The sequence below is a fragment of the Carcharodon carcharias genome, chromosome 4 (assembly GCF_017639515.1).
Source record: "Carcharodon carcharias isolate sCarCar2 chromosome 4, sCarCar2.pri, whole genome shotgun sequence".
In the NCBI taxonomy this organism is placed as follows: Eukaryota; Metazoa; Chordata; class Chondrichthyes; order Lamniformes; family Lamnidae; genus Carcharodon; species Carcharodon carcharias.
In genome coordinates, this window is record NC_054470.1 from 46,923,069 (window position 1) to 46,945,100 (window position 22,032).

At 42.6% G+C, this 22,032-nt stretch overlaps 1 protein-coding gene across 2 annotated transcripts in view; it reads right to left on the reverse strand.

The window, feature by feature from the left end:
- Positions 1 to 688: 688 nt before the first annotated feature.
- The window catches only part of slc27a6 (solute carrier family 27 member 6), an 89,044-nt gene continuing 67,700 nt past the window's right edge, over positions 689 to 22,032 (reverse strand). For both annotated transcript variants that reach the window (XM_041186277.1, XM_041186276.1), the window contains 4 exons: positions 13,220 to 13,418; positions 12,511 to 12,608; positions 4,133 to 4,263; positions 689 to 1,165 (listed from right to left, as the gene is read on the reverse strand). In XM_041186277.1, coding sequence (XP_041042211.1) covers positions 989 to 1,165; positions 4,133 to 4,263; positions 12,511 to 12,608; positions 13,220 to 13,418 — 605 coding nt within the window. In that variant the 3' untranslated portion in view covers positions 689 to 988. The remainder of the gene's footprint in view (positions 1,166 to 4,132; positions 4,264 to 12,510; positions 12,609 to 13,219; positions 13,419 to 22,032) is intronic.

Sequence of the window (22,032 nt, forward strand, 5' to 3'; positions counted from 1 at the left end):
ATTTCATCCCAATTGCTCCACATTTCTCCATCTTCCAATCTGATGGCTACATACCATCAATGGTATCCTCTTGGCCAAAATCCTAAAATAAAAGCCACCAACAAAAACCATTCTGTAATATGTTTATCCAATGCACTTTCAACATTGTATACAAAACCAAACTATTCACCCTTGTCCATCTCCTTATTGCCTGTCTTGCTGCTTTATCTTGCCCGGTGCTTTGACATAGTGATGCCCAGTGACTGTGGCTGCAACATGGCTAGTGGGAGGCTTTCAGTGCGGACACTACAAATGGCCTTGCTGGGCAACCCCAAGGAACTAAGGAAGGATGGCATCCTGTGAAAACGAAAAAAGTGCCAGAAAATCAAAAAAAAAGTAGCCCTTGACAAAATTAAGCTAGGCAGTTTTTTTTCTCAAAAAGAACCCTCGAGAAAAAATTATATTGACCCCTGCCAGAGACTAAGCAGTTCTAGCCTAGGGAGCTCTATAAAATCAATATGGTGAGTAAATCAGACACAAATGATTAGTTATAGGAATGAAATAAGTGCTACACTGAATATTATGACAATGCAATTAACAAAGATTTTTGTGGGTTCTGCTGCAGGAAATTAAAAAATCAAATGTGCTTGATAAAAAGGGCAGCATTGCAATTTTGAACTGAATGTACAGAATACAAAAAAACAAGAAATCAGAGTGGGAGCATTTTTATAATGCTACTTTGTTCAATTAAAAAGTCAAATACAGGCTTTTTAATAGTTTAGAAAGTGGAGCTATTTTTAACATATGTTTTATATATATATATAAAATATTTTTGTTACAGAGGGACAAATTAAAATTATTTACATGGCAAGTTAAAAATATTTTCTGCAAAAAATAGACCTTCAGATAGAATGTACTAATAAAACATAGTTGCTATTAAAATTAATGCTATATAATTATTTGCTGAAAAAGTGGTCTATGATAAAATGCCCAAGTTATAAACAATGGCTCATAATTTTATCTTGAGTGACAAAATTTGGTTATAGATTTGTTCTGTCATTAAAATGTAAGATTTCACAGAAGGATCCAGGAAATACAATGGCTCCGTTATTATCATGGGATTGAATGCTTCTTCCACCAAATTAATTTTTTTTCTCTTGAAGGTTCCAGTCATTTCCATCGATTCCTAAATTATGATAAAACAAATACAACTGGTTTTAGCTGATGTCAGCATTTCTGGAGGAAAGTTTCAACAATTATCTTCCACTATTAAATATTTTTTCACTAGTATTATGTTAGTCTCAGTGTCTTCATGATCAATGCCACCAACGTTGTGACCTGTGATTTTACATGTACCTGAGGCATGCTGCATTAATAGGAACTAGTCCATTTTAAGTTTCAATTTAAGTACGTAATTGCAAACATCACTTATTTATGACGGAACATCTTGAACAAATACATCTAAACTTTCTCCTTCCTGACTGAGTAACAAATACCTACAAAGGTTACCATGTACATCATTATTGATACATTTCATTAATTACTTCTGTTACAATCTTTACAAATTCTTTTTGAATTTCCTATCAGCGCATCTTCATGATCCTTATCTCCAAAGTAAAGTGAAAAGAGCTTACAGATCCATTTGTCTCAAAGGTTGGAACTTCCTACTCATCTATATTAGTCTGCTCCAATCCCCTATCCCTGAGCCTCTGCATCCTTTCCCTTAAACCTAGCCTCATATCACACGTCAATATCTGTCTCTGGCCACCTCAATCTCACTGCAGCATTCAACATGGTCATGGTCAACCAGTCCACACACATTCATTATCTCTCCTCCATTTCCCCCTCTACGAGTTGGGTTTAACTTCATTCCATTCCTGCCAGCAAATTTGCTGAGTGGAGTAGCATTGTGGTTACGGTGTTGAATCAGCAATTTAGATGTTTTCAGCAGATCGTACCATGGCTATTGTGAAATCGAATTAAATGAAACTACTAGTTTATTGGCCTGTACTACAAATTGGCCCGGAAATCTTGTTGAGAAAATCCAAATGGTTCATTAATGTTCTTCAAGGAAGGGATCTTCTATCCCCACCTGCTCTGTCCTAACCATGTCCAATTTCAGACGATGTGGTTGATTCTTAATGCCATCTGAAGTGCACTAGCAATCAAATCAATTATCAAGGCAATTAGGGATAGGCACCAATTGTGGCTTTTGCAGCACCACCAATATTCCAAGAACAAAAACGTTAAGAAAACGTTGTACTTCTGACATGGCTTCTCCTCCTCCTCTCAAATGGGAGGGGCCATTGCTAAGGGGAGTAATAATTCAAGGTTCCACCTCTGGCCCTTACTGCTCCTTGTTTGTCGTACTTCTCACAGCATTGTCCATAACCATGGCATCAGCTTTCATATATATGTAGACAACATTCAGTAGGAGGTCTGGTGGCACAGTGGTAATCTGTCTGAGACCCACTCTGGGATTTGATGGCCATGGTTCATAATGTGGCCGAACAGGTTGATTATCAACATGCAAATTCTTCCAACATGCCTATGGCAAAGTCTCCTGGTCAGCCAGAGCTGTGTGGTAGCTGCAGCGCGACAGCCTCCCCATGTTAAAAGACTCCATGTACAGGTTCTTGTTATGTGACAAGCGTTGTCTCGCTTTGGGGGGCTATCAGAGAGAGAGAGAGAGACAAAATACTGCTCCGTGTCCCTGCAATCACCTTTGATTCCACAATTATCATTTTGGGGTTAGATTGCTAGCCCAACACCAACTCATGAATAAGCCAAAGCTTTCTCCAACTGAACACTGGCAAGACAAGTCACCCTACTTGTCCGTATTACTGGTTGATGTCTGTTATGAATTTGGGTTCGTCATCAGACTCCTCTGGTCCATTAGATCAATCATTCCTGTAAGTGAATCCTGTAAGTGTTGCAGTAGAAACGTGCTGAGCAATATCTTTCTAAATGATAGCGTGATTTAGAGGTGTAAAATTAGGAACCCTGGATAGTCATGTCTTTCACAAATGTCTCTTTAAGCTTTTTGAAGGCGGACAGGGTGAGGTGAGCCCAGATGTGAATTGTTAAACTGCTTTACTTCAAAGCTAATGAATTAGCAGAGCCACAATTGTGATCGGATATACTTAATTCAATATAGTTCAATAGATTGACTTTGCATAATAACGAAAAATATATAATTGCCACCATGAGTGGTAGGTCTTGCTTAGCTCCTAAATATCTTTTCTGCATCTGCTCTGAGTGTCCTTTAAGCTTTCTGGTTTAAAAACCTAATTTTGTGGGTCCTTGCTTTTGCTGCTGTTCTTCACATGGCTTAATACTTTGTTTCTGGCTTAATTGGCTTTTTTATGCATCTTTAATGGAAAATCATGGGCCGGGGTGGGCGGGCAGCTGACCGCCACCCACGATTGGCTCCACTTCGCGATTTCACACGGTCAGGCCTCCTGCGTGGATCGTGAGCGGCAGTGCTGGGTGCTGCCTGTGCAGGCAGAGGAGGAGGGAGAGTCAGGCCTAGCGTGCAGTTTGCGTTTGCGCGTGAAAGAATGCTTCAAACACCCTGAGTCATGGAGCTGCCTCAGGGAGATTGAAGCGCTTTTTTAAAAAATTAATAAAGACAGTATAAATTTTAATAAAACATGTCCCCTCATGTGACTCTGTCACATGAGATGGGACATGTTTTTAATTCCAAAATAATGTTTTTATTTAATGTTAGTTTGCTTTAGGAAGCCTCATCCTACTTGTGGATGAAATTTCCTAAAAAATGCAAAGGCCACTTGGCCTTTTCACCTGCCCACCAACTGTAATGTTGGACAGGCAGTGTAAATTTGAAATTAATTAGCTAGTTAATGACATTAATGGGCCTTTTAATTATTGGCACGTGCACAGCCAAATCCGGCACGCGCCTGCTGAATGAAATACTGCGCGTAATTTTAAGCTTGGGCATGTTGGGCGCACGCCCGCATGCCGAGTGTAAAATTCTGCCCCATCTTTTTGAACTGAAGATTATAGTCTACCTGTGCTATTTAGCTCTGGTAAAGTATGTCATATTCATGTTTATTAAATCCAACTACCTATTTCAAGAGAACTCAAACTTCATGGATGTGTTAAATTGATTAAAGAATTTGTAAGTATTGACCTGGATCCTTAGGAAGCGTGGGTAGGCATAGCTCGGCAGATATTTCACAACATGATCATATAATTTTTTTCCATCAAACTCTTGAACTGGCTTCAGGATGATAGCTGCCATTCCTATCCTGCCTTCGTACCCTGCATTGTACATAAAAATGGTTAATAAAAATTTGTCCAACCAAGCTAGAAATGAAAAGACATATGCAATTAACCATTGTTTAATATAGATTTAGGACACAAAGCACGCCGAGTTGCTCATATTTCACATGTATTATAAACATAAACACAATGCATTTCATTACATTCCAAACAAATCCCATTCATAAACAGGAAAGCAATCATATTCTTCAAAATTTTTGGATGCCATGTTTCTTATATCATCCTCTTTTAATTCTTTCTCATCCACCATTATCCCATCAAGATGTTAGGAATTACCTAGCTAACAGGAAGCAGAGAGGCAGGATAAATGGTTCATTTTTAGGTTGGCCAACTATAACTAGTGGGGTGCCACAAGGATCAATGCTGGGGCCTCAAAGTCTCTTATTTACAAACTATATTAATGATTTGGTTGATGGGACCAAGTGTACTGTAGCCCAATTTGCTGACGATACAAAAATAAGTAGGAAAGCAAGTTGTGACGAGGGCACAAAGAGCCTGCAAAGGGGTATATATAGGTTAAGTGAATGGTCAAAAATTAGGAAGGCAAATGGAATATTGGTCTTTAAAGAAGGGAAATGGGGTATAAAAGTAGGGAGGTCTTGGGCAGAATTTTGCCCTTGGCATGCGGGATCGACGGGGTGGTGGGGGAGGTCTGGTGGCTGCCCGCCGCCCGCGATCGGCAGTGCTCCACAATTTTATGTTGGCAGGCCAATTAATGCCCACCCTGCATGATACACGACTTGGGAATGAGCGTGGAAGGGGCGGGCAGAGTTATTATGTCTGCCGGGTCCAACAGTGACCCGGCGACTGATTCAAAAGTAGCCTTGGCTGCCACGGAAGAACGCTGAAGTCTGGTCAATGGAAACTATTGCAGGTGGACATGGCAGGGGGGAGGGCAGGCCGGAGGGGTAATTGACCCCACTTTTCTCAGATGAGTGCTTCGCAGCCCTCCTGGAGGAGGTGGCAGCGAGGATAGAAACCTTTGTCCCCAGGATGGGAGGTGGAGGCCCCTCCACCTCACAAGAAGGCCTGGGAGGAGATGGCATCCAGGGTCAGCAGCCACGATGTGGTAAGCTGCACATGGGTGCAGTGCCAGAAGCGCTTCAACTATCTCCTGCGTCAGAAAGGGTGAGTACCGGGTTGGCATGGGTCACTTTGCAGAACAGTTAAGCGCTGCCCTTCCCCCCCGTAGATGTCAGAGGTGTTAGAGTGTGAGTGGCAAATGTCAGTGAGGCAGGAGCTGGCCAAAGGGGTGAGCCCTGACTGCTTGGATTGAGTGCCTTGCAGCTCCAGGGTCACGAATCAACTGAGCCCTACGAGGTGTTCCTCAGGTGGGGTTGGCCAGGCTGCAATGGTGCTGCGGGTAGAGAATGAACTAATCAAAGCTCCTCTGCCCTTTCAGGAGAAAACATCCCATAACAATGTTGAGAGGTTACGGACTGGCAGGGTAACCCCATACCTCCTCATCCTCACATGATAAGTGGAGGCCCTGGAGCTGGAGAGGCACCATGCACCTCGGTCAAGCGGCCTTGGTGAGGTTGGGATGCCAGAGGAAGGTAAGAGTGCAGTGCACTGAGATGAGAATGTCGGTTATTGAACCATTCCAGTGTAGTCTCTATATTGGTCTGAGCCTCAAACCTGGAATCCCCATTGATAATCGAAAGGTGAGGGCACCATGATGCAGATCTCTGTCTCATCAGGGTGCCAGGCATGCACAGTGACAGTGTCATGGCTTAAACTAATGACATGTCCTTCTCCATTTTATGCTCACCATCAGCCGGTCATCATGAGGAGCCCAAAGGCCCACCCTGGCCCCTGATGACCACCATGCTCACCTTGCACCTGCATCACAACCTCTCTGTCAAGCAGGCACCAGAGTGGATACCAGCACCTTGGTGGGCGTAACATCATCGTGTAGTCTATCAATGCACATTGGTGAGGGCACTTCACACTTACTTGAGATGCAGGCAGAGGCAGAGGGTGCCCAGGGTGCCGGCAGTAGGAGGACTGCTGCGGACCAGGACAATGCTGCGCCAATGGCTGATGATGTGCTTCTGGAGTCGTCTCTGAGGCAGCAGATGCTGGAAGTCCAGCTGAGTGTGCGGGAGGATCTGGCGGAGCTACATGAGGGAGTGCGTGCCATGGCATCCGTCATGGAAAAGCTCCTACACAGACTCAATCAGGGGTTCCTGGGGAGGTGCTCGGACCTACAAGTCCTCACACCGGCAATGATTTCAGCTGGTCAGTGTCAGTGTGGGAAATTGATTGGCACCCTGCATCCCAGCTAGGTGCCTATCCATCAATGGTGAGCAGGGAGGTCCAATGCAAACTCAAGCTGACTGTCGTCTCTGTGGGCTCCTCTTAGGGTGTTCCGGATGATGACAGTAGCTCCTCCACCCCTCTGCCAGTGAGCCTAGCATTTGATGAGGCAGTGGGGACTGGGGAGATGCCAGCCATGGCACTGGCCGCTCTCTCCCAGGCAGGACCAGCACAGGCTCCATGGGCCAGTGGATGCCCACCAAGGTCATCAAGGCCAGCATGACAGCAGATTGAGCTGGCTGTCTCCAATGCCAGTGCCAGCAAGGGGGGGAGCACCAAGACGTAGCACCCGCAAGCGAAAACTTAAAGCACCTTAGGCACAACACCATAAGACCATGAGATCATAAGACAGAGGAGCAGAAATTAGGCCATTCAGCCCATAGAATCTGCTCCGCCATTCAATCATGGCTGATAAGTTTCTCAATCCCATTCTCCCGCCTTCTCCCCGTACCCTTTGATCCCCTTACCAATCCAGAACCTATCTACCTCGGTCTTAAATACACTCAATGACCCGGCCTCCACAGCCTTCTGTGGCAATGAATTCCATAGATTCATCACTCTCTGGATAAAGAAATTTCTCCTCATCTCTGTTCTAAAAGGTCTTCACTTTACTCTGAGGCTGTGCCCTTGGGTCCTAGTCTCTCTTACTAATGGAAACATCTTCCCCACGTCCACTCTATCCAGCCCTTTCAGTATTCTGTAAGTTTCAATCAGATCTCCCCTCAGCCTTCTAAACTCCATCAAGTATAGACCCAGAGTCCTCAAATGTTCCTCATATGTTAAGTCTTTCATTTCTGGGATCATTCTCGTGAACGTCCTCTGGACCCTTTCCAGGGCCAGCACATCCTTCCTGAGATACGGAGCCCAAAATTACTCACAATATTCTAAATGTGGTCTGACCAGGGCCTTATAAAGCCTCAGCAGCACATCCCTGCTTTTATATTCTAGTCCTCTCGAAATAAATGCCAACACAGCCTCATCACGGGTAATATTTTGTTCCCCCATTTTTCTTTACATTTTATAATGGTGTGATGGAAAACACCGGTTAATGTTAATTTCTGCAGTGTTTCACAATATCAAGTAAATGAGATATTATTTTGTGTAACTGGCCTTTGTATGCTTTATTTGTTCTGCAGCTGCAGGGTAGGCCATGATGTTATGATGGACATGTGTCTCTGGAAACTTTATTGCAAGGGCACATAGTGTATGTGGTTGGCCAAGGAACTGGTACTGTCAGGGATTGAGTATGGAGCCTGCAGCCCTGGTGTGTGGTGGTGGTTCTTATTTGGTGGTCTAGCAGAAGTAGTGTTGGATCAAAGTGTCCCGGGTGTCCCCCTGGAGATTAGTGAGGTCAGCGTCTGTGCCCTCAGCGTTCTCCTCATCATACTCGGCCTCGAGTTATTGGACTTATCATCTGTTGCCTGTGTAGCTGGGTCAAGATCTTCTTCTTCTACTGCATCCCTCCTTGCCAGTGCCAGATTGTGGAGAGCGCAGCATGCAACCACTATCAGTGACACACGATCTGGGGGAGTATTGGAGTGCCCTGAATGGTCCAGGCATCGAAAGTGAATCTTGAGAAGACCTATGGTTCCCTCTACCACTGCCCTTGTGGAGGCATGGCTCCTATCGTACTGTTACTCGGCGGAGATGCGTCATGATCCACCTTTTCACCCAGCAGCCATCCATCCAGTCAGGCTGGAGCACTGAAGAACCTCGGCACTTGGGAGTGCCTCAGGATGTAAGCATCATGGGAGCTGCCAGGGTACCTTGCACAGACTTGCAGAATCTGCATCTTATGGTCACACACTATCTGCACGTTCATGGAGTGGAAGCCCTTCCTGTCGACAAAGGCTCCCGGCTCACCCGCTGGCACCTTGATGGCCATATATGTGCAGTCAATTGCACTCTGGATGCAGGGGAACCCAGCAATCATAGCAAAGCCCCTGACTCACTGTGTCTGGCTGGCCTTGTCCATATGGTAATGAATGAAAATAAATGCACACCTGAACAGAGCTTCTGTCACCAGTTTGATGCAACTCTGGACAGCTGATTGGGAGACTCCAAAAAGATCCCCCACTGAGCCCTGGAAAGAGCCAGAGGCATTGAAGTTGAGGGTCACTGTGACCTTTAGAGCCACTGGCACGGAGTGTCCACCCACTGATCTCAGTGCCGATCCTCTGACAAATGGAGATCGCTGTCTCCCTTGACAGACAGACTCTCCTTCAGCACTGCACCTCAGACATACTGAGGTAGCTGCAGCGCCACCTGTAAACCCTGGCACCAGGATAGCGGCATCTTATGCGGCCCCTTCTGCCTTGGACTTCCTGTTGTCCCAGCACCCCTTGTGACTGTGCCTCTCCTCCCACAGGTTGCTCCCCTGGAAGCTGAATAGGGACACGTGGCCTCCTCTCCCTTCTGGCCCTCTCTTGCTCCTCAGAGGAGGTGCCTCCAGCGGAGACCTCAATCTTCATTACCAGGATAAGGGAAGGTTGTCTACATACCTGGAAGGACCCACATGGTGTGAATCCTCCGGGGACCTGAAAAGCAACCCTGAGTCCTGAACTGAAGCCTCTAAATGCTCTAAATGCAGCTCTGAAGCAAGATGAAGCCGTTCTGTTCATAGAAGCAACCAGTAGCAAGTGATATCCTAAACTCCTCGTTAATCGCATTGACAAGACCTCTGACCCCTCTTATCCCACGTGGATGAGGTTTTGTAAATTGTGGCCTGCCCGCCTTCCTGTTTTGCACGTGCGACGGCTTCAAAATCGCACGGGCTACATAAATTCAGAGACAATTGGTGTCTCAAGGGCCTTAACAAGCCACTTAATTAATGGTGGGCACGCCTCTGTCTCCATCGTGCGCCTGCCTAGCGCAATATCACGAGAGTGCACTTTGATGATGGCATGCTCAGCCGACATCAATGCACTTTATTTAACACTCAGATGGATAGGGCATGCACCCACTCCCCGAGCTAAAACTTCTGCCCCTTGTTACAATTGTACAGGTTATTGTTGAGTACTGCATATGGTTTTAGTCTCCTTACTAAAGGAGAGATATACTTGCATGGGAGGCAATTCAGAGAAGGTTCACTAGGTTGATTCCTTTGCTTTTATTCTTTCATGGAATATGGGCATCGCTGGCAAGGCCAGCATTTATTGCCCACCCCTAATTGCCCTTGAAAAGTAAGTGGTGAGCCCCATTCCTGATCCACTGCAATCCATCTGGTGCAAATACACCCACAGTGCTGACAGGAAGGGAGTTCCAGGATTTTCATCAAGTTGACAGTAAAGGAATGGTGATATAGTTGCAAGTCAGGATGGCTTGGATGGGAACTTTCAGGTGGCGGTGTTCCCATGCATCTGCTGCCCTTGACCTTGTAGGTGGTAGAGGTTGCAGGTTTGGAAGGTATTGTTGAAGGAGTTCCTGCAGTGTATCTTATATACAGTGCACACTGCTGCCACTGTGCGTCGGTGCTGGGGAGCGTGAATATTTATGGTGTGGATGGATGTCAATCAAGCAAGGCTACTTTGTCCTGATGGTGTCAAGCTTCTTCAGTTTTGTTGGAGCTGCTCTCATCCAGGCAAGTGGAGAGTTTTCCATCACACCCCTGACTTGTAGATGGTGGAGAGAATTTGGGGAGACAGGAGGTGAGTTACTCAACACAGATTTCCCAGCCTCTGACCAGCTGTTGTAACTACAGTATTTATATGGCTGGTCCAGTTCAGGTTCTGGTCAATGGTAACGCCAAGGATGTTGCTAGTGATGGATTCAGTGATGGTAGTCATTGAATATCAAGGGTGGATGGTTAGATTTTCTCTTGTTGGAGATGGTCATTGTCTGGCACTTAAGTGGCAAGTAACATTCATGCCACCCTCAGCTCTAGCTAGAATGTTGTCCAGCTCTTTCTACATATAGTTAAGGACTGCTTCAGTATCTGAGAAGTTACAAATGGTACTGAACATTGTGCAATCATCAGCGAACATCCCCCATGAAGGGAAGGTCATGGATGACGCAGCTAAAGATGGTTGAGCCTCGGACCCTACTCTGAGAAACCCTTGCCATGATGTGCTGGGACTGAGATGACGGGATCCAACGACCACAGTCATCTTCCTTAATGCTATGTATAACTCCAAACAGAGAGCTTTCCCCAATTCCCACTGACTACAATTTCGCTAGGGCTCCATGATCCTACACTTGGTCAAATGTTGCCTCGATGTCCATGTCAGTGTCAGTCAGTGGGTAATTGCTAAGTGCGATTTAATAGCACTGTCGATGACATGTTCCATCACTTTGCTGATGATTGAGTGTAGACTTAAGATGCACTAATTGACCAGACTGTACCAGTCCTTCTTTATGTGGACAGGCCATACCTGGGCAATCTTCCACATTGTCATGTAGATGCCACTGTTGTAGCTGTACTGTAACAGGTCGGTTAGAGGCACACTAGTCTGGAGCACAAGTCTACCGGAATGTTGTCAGGGCCCATAGTCTTTGCATTATCCTGGGATGAAAGGTTTACTTAATTGGAAATGTTGAACAGGTTGGACCTATACTTGGATTTTAGAAGAATGAGAAGAGACCTTATTGAAACATCCAAGATTCTGAGGGGACTTGACAGGCTAGATGCTGAAAGGATGTTTCCCCTTATGGGGGAAATCTAGAACTAGGGGACAAACTTTAAAAATAAGGGGTCTCCCATTTACAATGTGGATGAGGAGGAATTTCTTTCTCAGAGGATTGTCAATCTTTGGTATTCACTACCTCAGGTAGCAGTGGAGGCTGAGCCATTGAATATATTCCAGGTTTGAGTTAGGCAGATTTTTGATTTGCAAGGGAGTCAAAGGCTATTGGGTGCAGATAGAAAAGTAGAGTTAAAGCCAGAATCAGACCAGCCATAATCTTACTGAATGGCGGAGCAGACTCAAGGGGCCAAATGGCCTCCTCCTGTTCCTATTTCTTATGTACTTGCCTAAAGTATTGATTCCCTGACCTGCCCTATCACCTCCTACCCATTCATTTTCAGAAGCCTCTCCTACTGAATTAGGAGCTTCCCTTAAAAGCTTTAACCCTGTTTTCAAAAGAACGTGTCATTTTTGCCCTTCGTGCATGAAGAATTTCCCAAGATTATTAAGATTGCTTTTGTCTCTCAGTGATCTCAATGACAAACACTTTGGACAAACACTTAAAGGTGAAGATGAGCTGATTTCAGGATAATAGCCATAATTAGATCAAAGAACAGAGAAAAAATGGACAAAATAAAAGAGGAAGAGAAGAAAGAACTTGAAAACAATTAACATGACTGGACCAAAAGTCCAGTTTCCATGTTGTAAATGTTGATGCAATTCTATCTACCAGAATTAAGAAAGATTGAATTCAGAGAACAAAGTCAAACATTAAACATAAAGGAAAAAAGTAATGACAGGGGGGAAACGTTGAGCAATACAATAGTGGGAATAATGAGAGAAAAATCAGAAAAGTAGTATGAGGCTCCGGGCCAGGTTACTCCAAATCACCTCTCATCAACCTCCCTATTCCATTTGCTATTTTCCCAGGGCTTCTGTGGATCTAATGTCAAATTTAAGGTGGAACTTGAAGAACACCCAATGAAATTCAACCCTATGTTCTCCTAAGTGTTCTCGAAACCCCTCTTGGGCTCTACTCATTCTGTGCTTTCATAACCCATCAAAAATTCTCTTCAACTGGGCAATGGGCTCCCACCTTTCAATTTCCGTTTTCCTTTTGCTCTTTACTGGTGCTCATCTTTCTTTCACCCAGTGTGTACTTGAGAAATGCAGCACAGTTAGATGACGTATGAAAAGGATCCAAATGCCATAGTTAGTGTAAGACTAACTCATTTTTTAAAGTCTAAAATTAATTAAAGACTGTTATTATGCAGCCATTTTTCACCTTTGATAGCTACTCCATATACATTGGCTTCTTCTACAAAGTCCATCATTCCGATAATTTCAGCCACCTCTGTGGTTGCAACATTTTCCCCTTTCCATCTAAAAACAAAGACATTCAGACAGATGGTTATATCACTAACATGGGAAAGGTTTACGTACTTTTAAAGGGAACAGCTTCATAGCTGATACTTGTTTTCTGGTCGAAGCACTGAGCATGCACTTAATGTAATCATATTTATAATTCTTTAAAGACATTAGAGTCTGTAGAAATAAGATGCTTTCTGAAGGAAGCTTTTAAGCTTGTTTTTCCCTTGTATAATGAAAGTGGTTAGAACCCATCTCCTAATCTGTGGATAGGTGACTCCCAACATGGCCTTTTGGTTTGACATGCAGCACTCGATAAGCATGCTGCTGACCATCAGAAGTTTCTGCATGGGTACTTTGTTGTTCACAAAGCATCAAATATCAATTCTATTTGCAGTGAAGTTAACAAACCTGTATAAGTCAGAATTGATACTGCCAAGATGTGATAACAGCTAAACTAAAGTAAACTCTCGAATTCATCTGAAATCAACAACTTGATCTTGAGGATTTCAACAGAAAATCAGAAACATTCACCGTATTGGCTTCTAACTGCAACGTCAAATGAACCACATTTTTCATCCTCAATGGAATAAAGGTTGAGGGATTTCACATTTAATATTGTTTACCTAAAGGTGTCCCCAATCCGATCACGGAAGTAAATATAGCCATCCTGGCTCTCAGACATCAGGTCTCCAGTGTTGAAATACAGGTCCCCCTTTTTAAAAACATCTTCCAGTAACTTCTGCTGTGAAAACTTCTTGCTTCCAGCATAACCACTGAATGGATTCAATTTAGTCACTGGAGATATGAGGAGTCCAGTCTCACCTACCATAGGAGGAGAATAGATTGATATTAGCATTTGCAAACAGGACACAATAACAATGTGGCCAAAATTTGGACTATAATGGACAATGTTGTGCCTGCACTGTGTACAATCCAAACCCCACTGTGTTTGGTTGTCACATGCTAAATAAGAAAGAAAGAACTTGCATTTATATAGAGACTTTCACAACCTCAGGGTGCTTCTAAATGCTTCATATCCAAGAAGTACTTTTTCAGCGTAGTTGCTGTTGTAATGTAGCAAAGTCCCACAAATGGAAAAAGAAAAGACTGCCCATTAATAATAGCACATTTACAAAATACTGACTCACAGGCCTCTTCTACATCACAAAGCATGACAATAAGCTGAAATGACAAACACCAAGGATTACTTAAAATTCTTCTTTTAGGATCAAATGAGATCCTGTAACAATACTGATGATTTTTTATTTGATAAAATGACAGGTAAGAATAAATAATTCTTGTAAACAAACATTCTTAGGGGATTAGTATGGTATAGAAACAGAGTGTGGCTGTGGCTTGGTGGTAATGTCACTGGACTAGTAATCCAGGGGCCCAGGCTAATGCTCTGGGGACAGTGATTCAAATCCTACCATGGTGGCTGGTGGAATTTAAATTCAATTACTAAATCTGGAATTATAAAATAATCTAATGGTGCCCATTGTGGATTGTCGTATAAACCCACCTAGTTCACTAATGCTCTTTAAGGTAGGAAATCTGCCATCCATACCTGGCCTGGACTACATGTGTCTTCAGATCCACAGCAATGTGGTTGACTCTTAAATGCCCCCTGACATGGCCTAGCAAGCCACTCAGTTGTATCAAACCGCTACAAACTCTAAAAGGAATGAAACCGGATGGACCACCCAGCATCAATCTAGGCAACCATAAATGATAATGGCAATCCCAGCCTTGTCAACCCTGCAAATCCTGCTTACTAACAACTGGGGGCTTGTGCCAAAATTGTAAGAGCTATCCCACAGGCTAGTCAAGCAACAGCCTGACACAGTCATACTCACGGAATGATACCTTACAGACAATGTCCCAGACACCACCATCACCATCCCTGGGTCATAACCTGCCCCACTGGCAGGACAGACCCACCTAGAGGTGATGACAGTGGTATACAGTTGGGAGGGAACAGTCTTGGGAGTCCTCAACATTGACCTTAGGATGTCTCATGGTATCAGGTGAAACAAGGGCAAGAAACATCCTTCTGATTACCAGCTGCTGCACCCCCTCCCCCGCTCTGAGGGTGGCAAGGGCACAGAATGTACTCTGGGTGGGAGAGTTCAATGTCCATCACCAACAGTGGCTCAGCAGGCCCACTATTGACCAAGTTGGCTGAGTCCGAAAGGACGTGGTTTCTAAACTGAGCCTGTGGCAGGTGCAGAGGAAACCAAGAGGAAGGAAAAATCTCCTTTACCTCATCCTCATCAATCTACCTGTGCAAATGCATTTGTCCATGACAGTATTGGCAGGAGTGATCACCGCAGTCCTTGAGGAGACGAAGGGCGGAATCGTCCCAGAAATCGGCAAAGTCTCTTATCAGGCAGGGAAATCAGCGTGTGACTCACTGACGGCAATGGCGGATTTTTCGGCCATATCGAGCTGCACTTTGTTTAAAAAATTGAGAGGCTTGCGTTTTCCACTGGATCACTAGCGGGTGGCCTCTGATTCCCCCACCCTGCCTTGACCTTGGGCCTTCAGTAAACTGGGCACCATATTTAAAGGTCATCCCTGCACAGAGCTAGCACTCAAGGGATGGGAAACTGCTGGGAACTGATGGCTGCCAAAGGAGGGAAACATGCTGCCCCCAGATTTAGCAACACCTCACTCGAGTACCTACTGAATGCAGTGGAGGTCCACTCCCTGTCCTCTGTCCCCACGCTGGGCGAAGAACCTCATCCAAGGTGACAAATCCAGCATGGGAAGCGGTGGCAGCGGCAGTCAGTACCAACACCTCCAAAAGAGGGCAGCCACCTAGTGCCAAACAGGGATGAATGATCTCCTCCGTTCCACCAGGATAAGTCACTCTTCTCATCATTCTCAACACAAACCCATCACACACCCACAGGGATCTCAGTCACTGCCAGCTCAAGGGACATCACCATTCACTCTCTCACAAACACCTTCATCTACCCTTGGATCATGTCCTCATCCTGTCGTCCATGGCACCATTCAGCACTGTTACAACCACAGCTGATGTTACTGCTGAGCAAGTCAGACGCCAGTGAGATTTTTATTGTGAAAACAAGGAGGAAGAGCTACTGACTTTTTTTCATTTGTTCATGGGATATGGGCATCACTGGCTAGGCCAGCATTTATTGCCCACCCCTAATTGCCCTCATTCAGAGGGCATTTTTAAGAGTCAACCACATTGCCGTGGGTCTGGAGCCACATGTAGGCCAGGCCAGGTAAGGATGGCAGATTTTGTTCTCTAAAGGACATTGGTGAATCAGATGAGTTTTTACAACAACCGGCAATGGTTTCATGGTCATCATCAGACTTTTAATTCCAGATTTTTATTGAATTCAAATTTCACCATCTGCCATGGTGGGATTCAAACCCAGGTCCCCAGAGCATTAACCTGGGTCTCTGGAATACTAGTCCAGTGTTAAAAATACCACTATGCCACCACCTCCCCTCAAAAGCATAGAACTCTGATATTACCATTAGAATTTTAAAAATTAAAAAGAAAAAAATCTTAAGCACATAAGATAAAAAATTACACAGTTAAAACAGTCTTACAGAATGACCCAAAAAACCATACATGCTTGGTCAAAAGCACGCAATTAAACTATCTTTCTGGCAAAAACCCTTTATAGATTTTTAACCATAAAATTCCAGGAAATATTACCCAAGTCAAGGAATGGTTGTCACTTTACTAAAGGTATACCTCACAACTTCTCAGACACTTCCACTCTGATGTGGAATTCCAAAAGGAGGTTCAGAAACAAACTATTTCCTAAAACAAAAATTCAACTGGCTTAACACTGAGCGGCTGCTTACAATTCAAAACTTTCACAGCTTCTCAGCAGCTCGCCCACAAGGAAGCTGGCCTTCAGTGGGTTCCCCCACAGCAACTGTCAACAGATAAACATCCCTTTCCTTAAATATCTTTTCCCCCTTTCATCTCACATTCCATTGTCCTCAAACAAAGTCTTTGAAACTCAACTTCTCCAAATATAAAAATCTCTACTTTTGAGTCAATAAAATTTAATATACCTTCCCCTATTCACTCATGGATCCCCTGTAAGATGCAAATGTTCATCACTTCTGAACTCCCTTCTGAAATTCAACAGCTAAAAAATCAATTTCCCAACTTATCTCAAAACGCAAATTTCAGATCCAACCTATTTTCTTGTAACTCAAACCCACCATAATCTCTTATTACAAATGCACAAACCTAACACCTTTAACCTTTTATCTCTTAGACCTCAAAGGCAACCTGTCTCTGGTAACCTTCCCCCTGTTTAATTAACCCTGGACACACACACCCACAGCTTTCTATACAGAAAACAGAATCACAAAAAATGAAAATACATCTGTCATCACACAAAGCAAAATATGAAACATCATATTTCTAAAGACATTTTCATTTTCTTAACCTACTTCTTGTTATTTACTATACCTATCTATGCAAAATACTATCACAATATAGTGTACATGCATAAACCATGAAAATATACAAAAGCCTTTGGCAAGAATAAAGTTCATTCCAGTCCATTTTTCAATTTCTGACATCTAAGTCCTTTTGAATGTAAGCTCCTAACAACACATCCGCAATGATATTCTCCTGTCCAGCCACGTGCCTAATTTTCAGATTGAATGCTTATAACAATAAACTTCACTGGCACAGTCTGCTATTTTTATCCCAGATTTTCTCCAGAAACTTCAAATGCAATCATCTCTGAAGAGTTTCTTGCAACATGCACTTCAAAATGCTGCAAAGCCAGAACCAAACTTAAAGTCTCTTTTTCCACAGTTGAATATTTCTTCTGATGCACATTCAACTTATGTGAAAAATATCCTACTGGTTTCTCAATTCCCATTTCATCTCCCTGCAGCAAAACAGCACCAACACCTACATCATTGGTCAACAGCCATTTTAAACTTTTTTATATAATCATGTGCTGCTAGAACAGATGCAGTAATCAGTACAGCTTTTAAGCTGTCAAATGCACTCTAACACTCCTGTGTCCATGCAAATGTTCTGTCCTTCTTTAATAATCCAGTGAGTAGAGCAACTACACTGCTGAAACCTGGCATAAATTTTCAATAAGACCCACCCATGTCAATAAATCGCAGAACTTCCCAATTTGTTGTAGCACTGGGAACTCCACAGTAGCTCTTACATTTGCATCCCATGGGGCCACTTGACCATGTAAAATTGTGTGGCCTAAATATGTGACTTTTGCCTTCATAAAGTCACTTTTAGCCAAATTTATAACCAATTGGCTTCTTGTAGTCAGTCAAATAGTTCCTTCAAATGTTGTAGATGTTCTTCCCACGTCTGACTGCTGACTGAATACCACTAATTCATCAATAAAGACTACACAATTGCTCAGTCCTTCAGTCACTTTGTTTGTTAGTCTTTGAAATGTTGCTGGCGCATTTTTCATACCAAATGGCATTACCTTACATTCATACAGGCCATCCGGAGTCACAAAAGCTGATATCTCTTTTGCCCTTTCTGATAATGGTACTTGCCAATATACCCAAGGTAAGTAAATTTTTTGTAATAAATACTGACTATCCAACTCTTGCAATACAATCTTCCAACCATGGAATAAGATACAAATCTTCCTCTGTTACTGTATTTACTTTGCGGTAATTAATACTACAATAATCAATCTTTGCGATCCATCCAGTTTTGACACCATTACGATGGGTGAACTCCAATTACTGCAACTGGGTTCTATTATGTCATTTTGAAGCATAAATTCAATTTTTCTCCATGATTGAGCCAATTTTACTGGATTTAATCTATATGCGTGTTGCCTTATTGAAACTGAATCCCCCACATCAACATCATGCATAGCCAAACTTGTCTTTCCTGGCCTATTCCCACAAATTACTTTCTGTGACTGCAACAGTTTTTGTAAGTCACTTTGACTGTTTTCTGGAACGTAGCATAATATTACATTTAAATTCTTAAGTACTTCCTCATTTTACAATTTAATCAGAGGAAGGTCAATTTCAGACTCTTTAATTTCTGTTTCCTCCTCTTTACCTACAGTGACTAACACCTCCTTCTGTTCATCCTCCCTGTCAAAGTATGAGTATGTTTGAGTATGTTCACATGGCACACTTGCTGACTCTTTCTCCTATCTGAAGTATGCACTACATAGTTTACCTCATTCAGTTTCTTTTCGATCTGGTAAGATCCACTAAACTTTGCCTTTAATGGCTTGCCTGAAACCGGCAACAGTACCAGCACTTTTTCCCCAGCTACAAAATAACGAGCCTTTGCCCTTCTATCTGCATTTGCCTTTATTACTTGTTGAGACACCTTTAAATGTTCCCTAGCTAACTCGCATGCCCTACTGAACCTTTCTCTGAATTTTGTTACATAATCCAGGAGAGTAGTTTCAGAACTCCGATTCACTAATTTCTCCTGAATCAATTTGAGTGGCCCCCTTACTTCATGACCATAAATCAATTCTAAAGGGTGAACCCTGTTGACTCATTAGGGCTGTCCCTAATAGCAAACAACAAGAATGTAATCTCCAATCCCAATCATGAGGGTAGTCTTGACTATATGCTGTAATCATGGTTTTAAAAGTTTCATGCCACCTTTCCAAAGCACGTTGTGATTTGGGGTGATAAGCTGATGACTTGAATTGCTTTATTCCCAGGCTGTTCGTCATTTCTTTAAACAGCTGCGATATGAAATTCAAACCCTGATCAGATTGTATTTCTTTTGGCAATCCACATCTTGTAAAGAGTTTGGTTAATTCTTCTACTATCAACTTTGCTGTGATTTTCCTGAAAGGTATTGCTTCTGGAAATCTCATGGACACATCCTTGATTGCCAGTAAATACAGATTCCCATTTTTAGTCCCAGGGAGGGGCCCTACACAATCAAACAGGACCCTTTTAAAAAGTTCCACAAATGCTGGAATTGGAATTAAAGGTGCAGGTTTAATCACTGCTTGAGGTTTTCCTACCACTTGACATGTGTGCCATGTCTGATAAAATTTAACTACATTTTTATGTAGTCCAGGCCAGTAGAAATGTTTTTGTATCTTAGTTTGAGTTTTCCCAATTCCCAATGTCAAGCCATTGGGATTTCATGAGCCAGTCTTAAAATTTCATTCCGATATCCAGATGGAATTACTACCTGGTGAACTATGGCCAACTTCTCATCTGCAGGGACATGAGGCAGTCTCCAATTCCTCAATAGCACATTGTCTGGAATGTGTTCTGCCTCAGTCTCAGAATAAGCCATCTGATATCGCTTTTAAAATTCTGGATCTTTTTGCTGTAACTCTACTAAATTCGATAGGTTAAACATCTCAGCCTTGTTCTCTCCAATCTTCTTCTCCTGCGCAAGCTTTTTCAAAAATAGACCCATCCAACCAAGGTTTGGCATCCTCCCCGTCTTTTAGATTCTTCCTCTTCCTGTCTAAATTTTTGTGCCTGTGAACTTGTCACCACACAGTCTGGAAACAATCCAGGATGCTCTTTTTGCAAAACCTCCATTGATTGTACTTCAATAGGTTTTTCTACCACTTTAGGGGTAGTCCATATTTGAGAATCAACTATATTGTTTTCTAAAATGAATTGAATCCCTGCAATTTGCAATTTCTCTACCATTCCAACAATTACTTCTCCTGTTTTCAAATCATTTTTAAAATTTATTCTGTATAGTGAGCTAGGTTTAAATTCCCTATGTATTCCACTAACTAACAATTTCTCCTGCAGTAGCCCTTCTGGACAGCAGATGACACTATCCCGTAATATTAGTGATTGACTGGTACCTATATCCCTCAAAACTTTGACGATTTTCCTTCTTTTCCTGAAAAACAAGGATATACTTCCCCCTCTCATATAAAATCTTTGAACATCTCTGTAACCTGACCTTCATCATCCCTTGGGTAGGTTCAGAACACACTCCCACCTCTCTGGTTAATTCTGACTCTTCCTTTCTCACTTGTACAAATGCTACTGATTTATCTTTCACTTGGGATTCAGAGTCCAAAGCACTCTTATTTACAGAACTCTTCTGAGTTCTTATCATTGCAATTGACCTCCCATTTAACTTTTAGCAATTTGACCTCATATGTCCAGCATTATTGCAATTACAATATATTAGCTTTTTCCCATCACCTTTGCTTTCTAACTTTTCATCTTTAGTAGACTGGCACCCTTAAGTTTGCTCCTTATTACTAGCACTTTTCCAATCACTAGGCTTTCTATATCTCCAATTTCCTTGCTGGCTCCCACATGATCCTTTTCCCACACTCAACTGTCTGTGTTAAATATCATAAGTATCAGCTACGACAGCAGATTCTCTGATCTTTTTACTTTGTTTTTTGTCTAAATAAGTTTTGATGGTTACTGGAATACTATTTTTAAATTCTTCCAAAATCATAATTTCCCTTACATTTTCAAAACTCTTCTCTAATTTCAGTGATGAAAAACACTGATACCATGGAGTTTCTTTCTGTCTTGCAAACACTGCAAATGTCTGATGAGATCTCTTTCTTACGATCCTAAACTTTAATTGACAAGCTTCAGGGACAAGCTCATAAATATTTAATATTGCCTTTTAACCACTTTGTAGTATGCAGATTGTTCTTCTGATTAGCTAGCATATGCATTCATGGCTGTACCTGACAGAACACTCTGTAACATTATGGCCCAAGTATCTTTTGACCAATTCAATTCCATAGTTATTTTTTCAATTGAGGTGAAATAGCTTTCAACTCCATCCTTTAAATTTAGGCACTAAACGAAGATTTCTAGTTAAATGAAATTCCTCAAAGGAATCGAAGTCATTCTCCGAACCACTATCTCGCCTTTGCTCCTTTATTCTAAGCTTCGCTTTAGATAGTTCATACTGTCTGGCTTCCTTCTCTCTCTGGAGCTCTCTATCTCTTTCCTTATCCCTTTCCTCACTTGCTAACTTCTCTCTCTGAACTTCAAGTTCAAGCTTACACAATTCTATTTCTTGCAATTGTTTTTCCTTTTCTTGCGGCTCTTTTTCCCATGCAAGCTTTTTCATTGCTGTTTCTTTCAATCTGTCCTTTTACTTTCCTTATTTTCTCATTTTTCTTTCTTTTTTTCTTCCTTCCAATTCAAGTCTTTTCAGTTCCACTTCTTTTTCTATATCAAGCGGCTTCATTTGCAACTGAAGTCTTACCACCTCTAGCAGTGACACACTAGTTTCAGGTGTCTCCTCCTCTAACTTTAAATGCTGGATAAGTACTTTAATCATATCAGCCTTACAAAATTTTGCTTTTATTTCAACCTTTACTTTATCTGCTAACTCTTTCAACTGAGTTTCAGTCAGAGATTTCAAATAACCCACAGTTACATCCACCACTCCCAGAAAAGCCTTAGCAACTGCTCAAGCCATTTTGCAGTACAA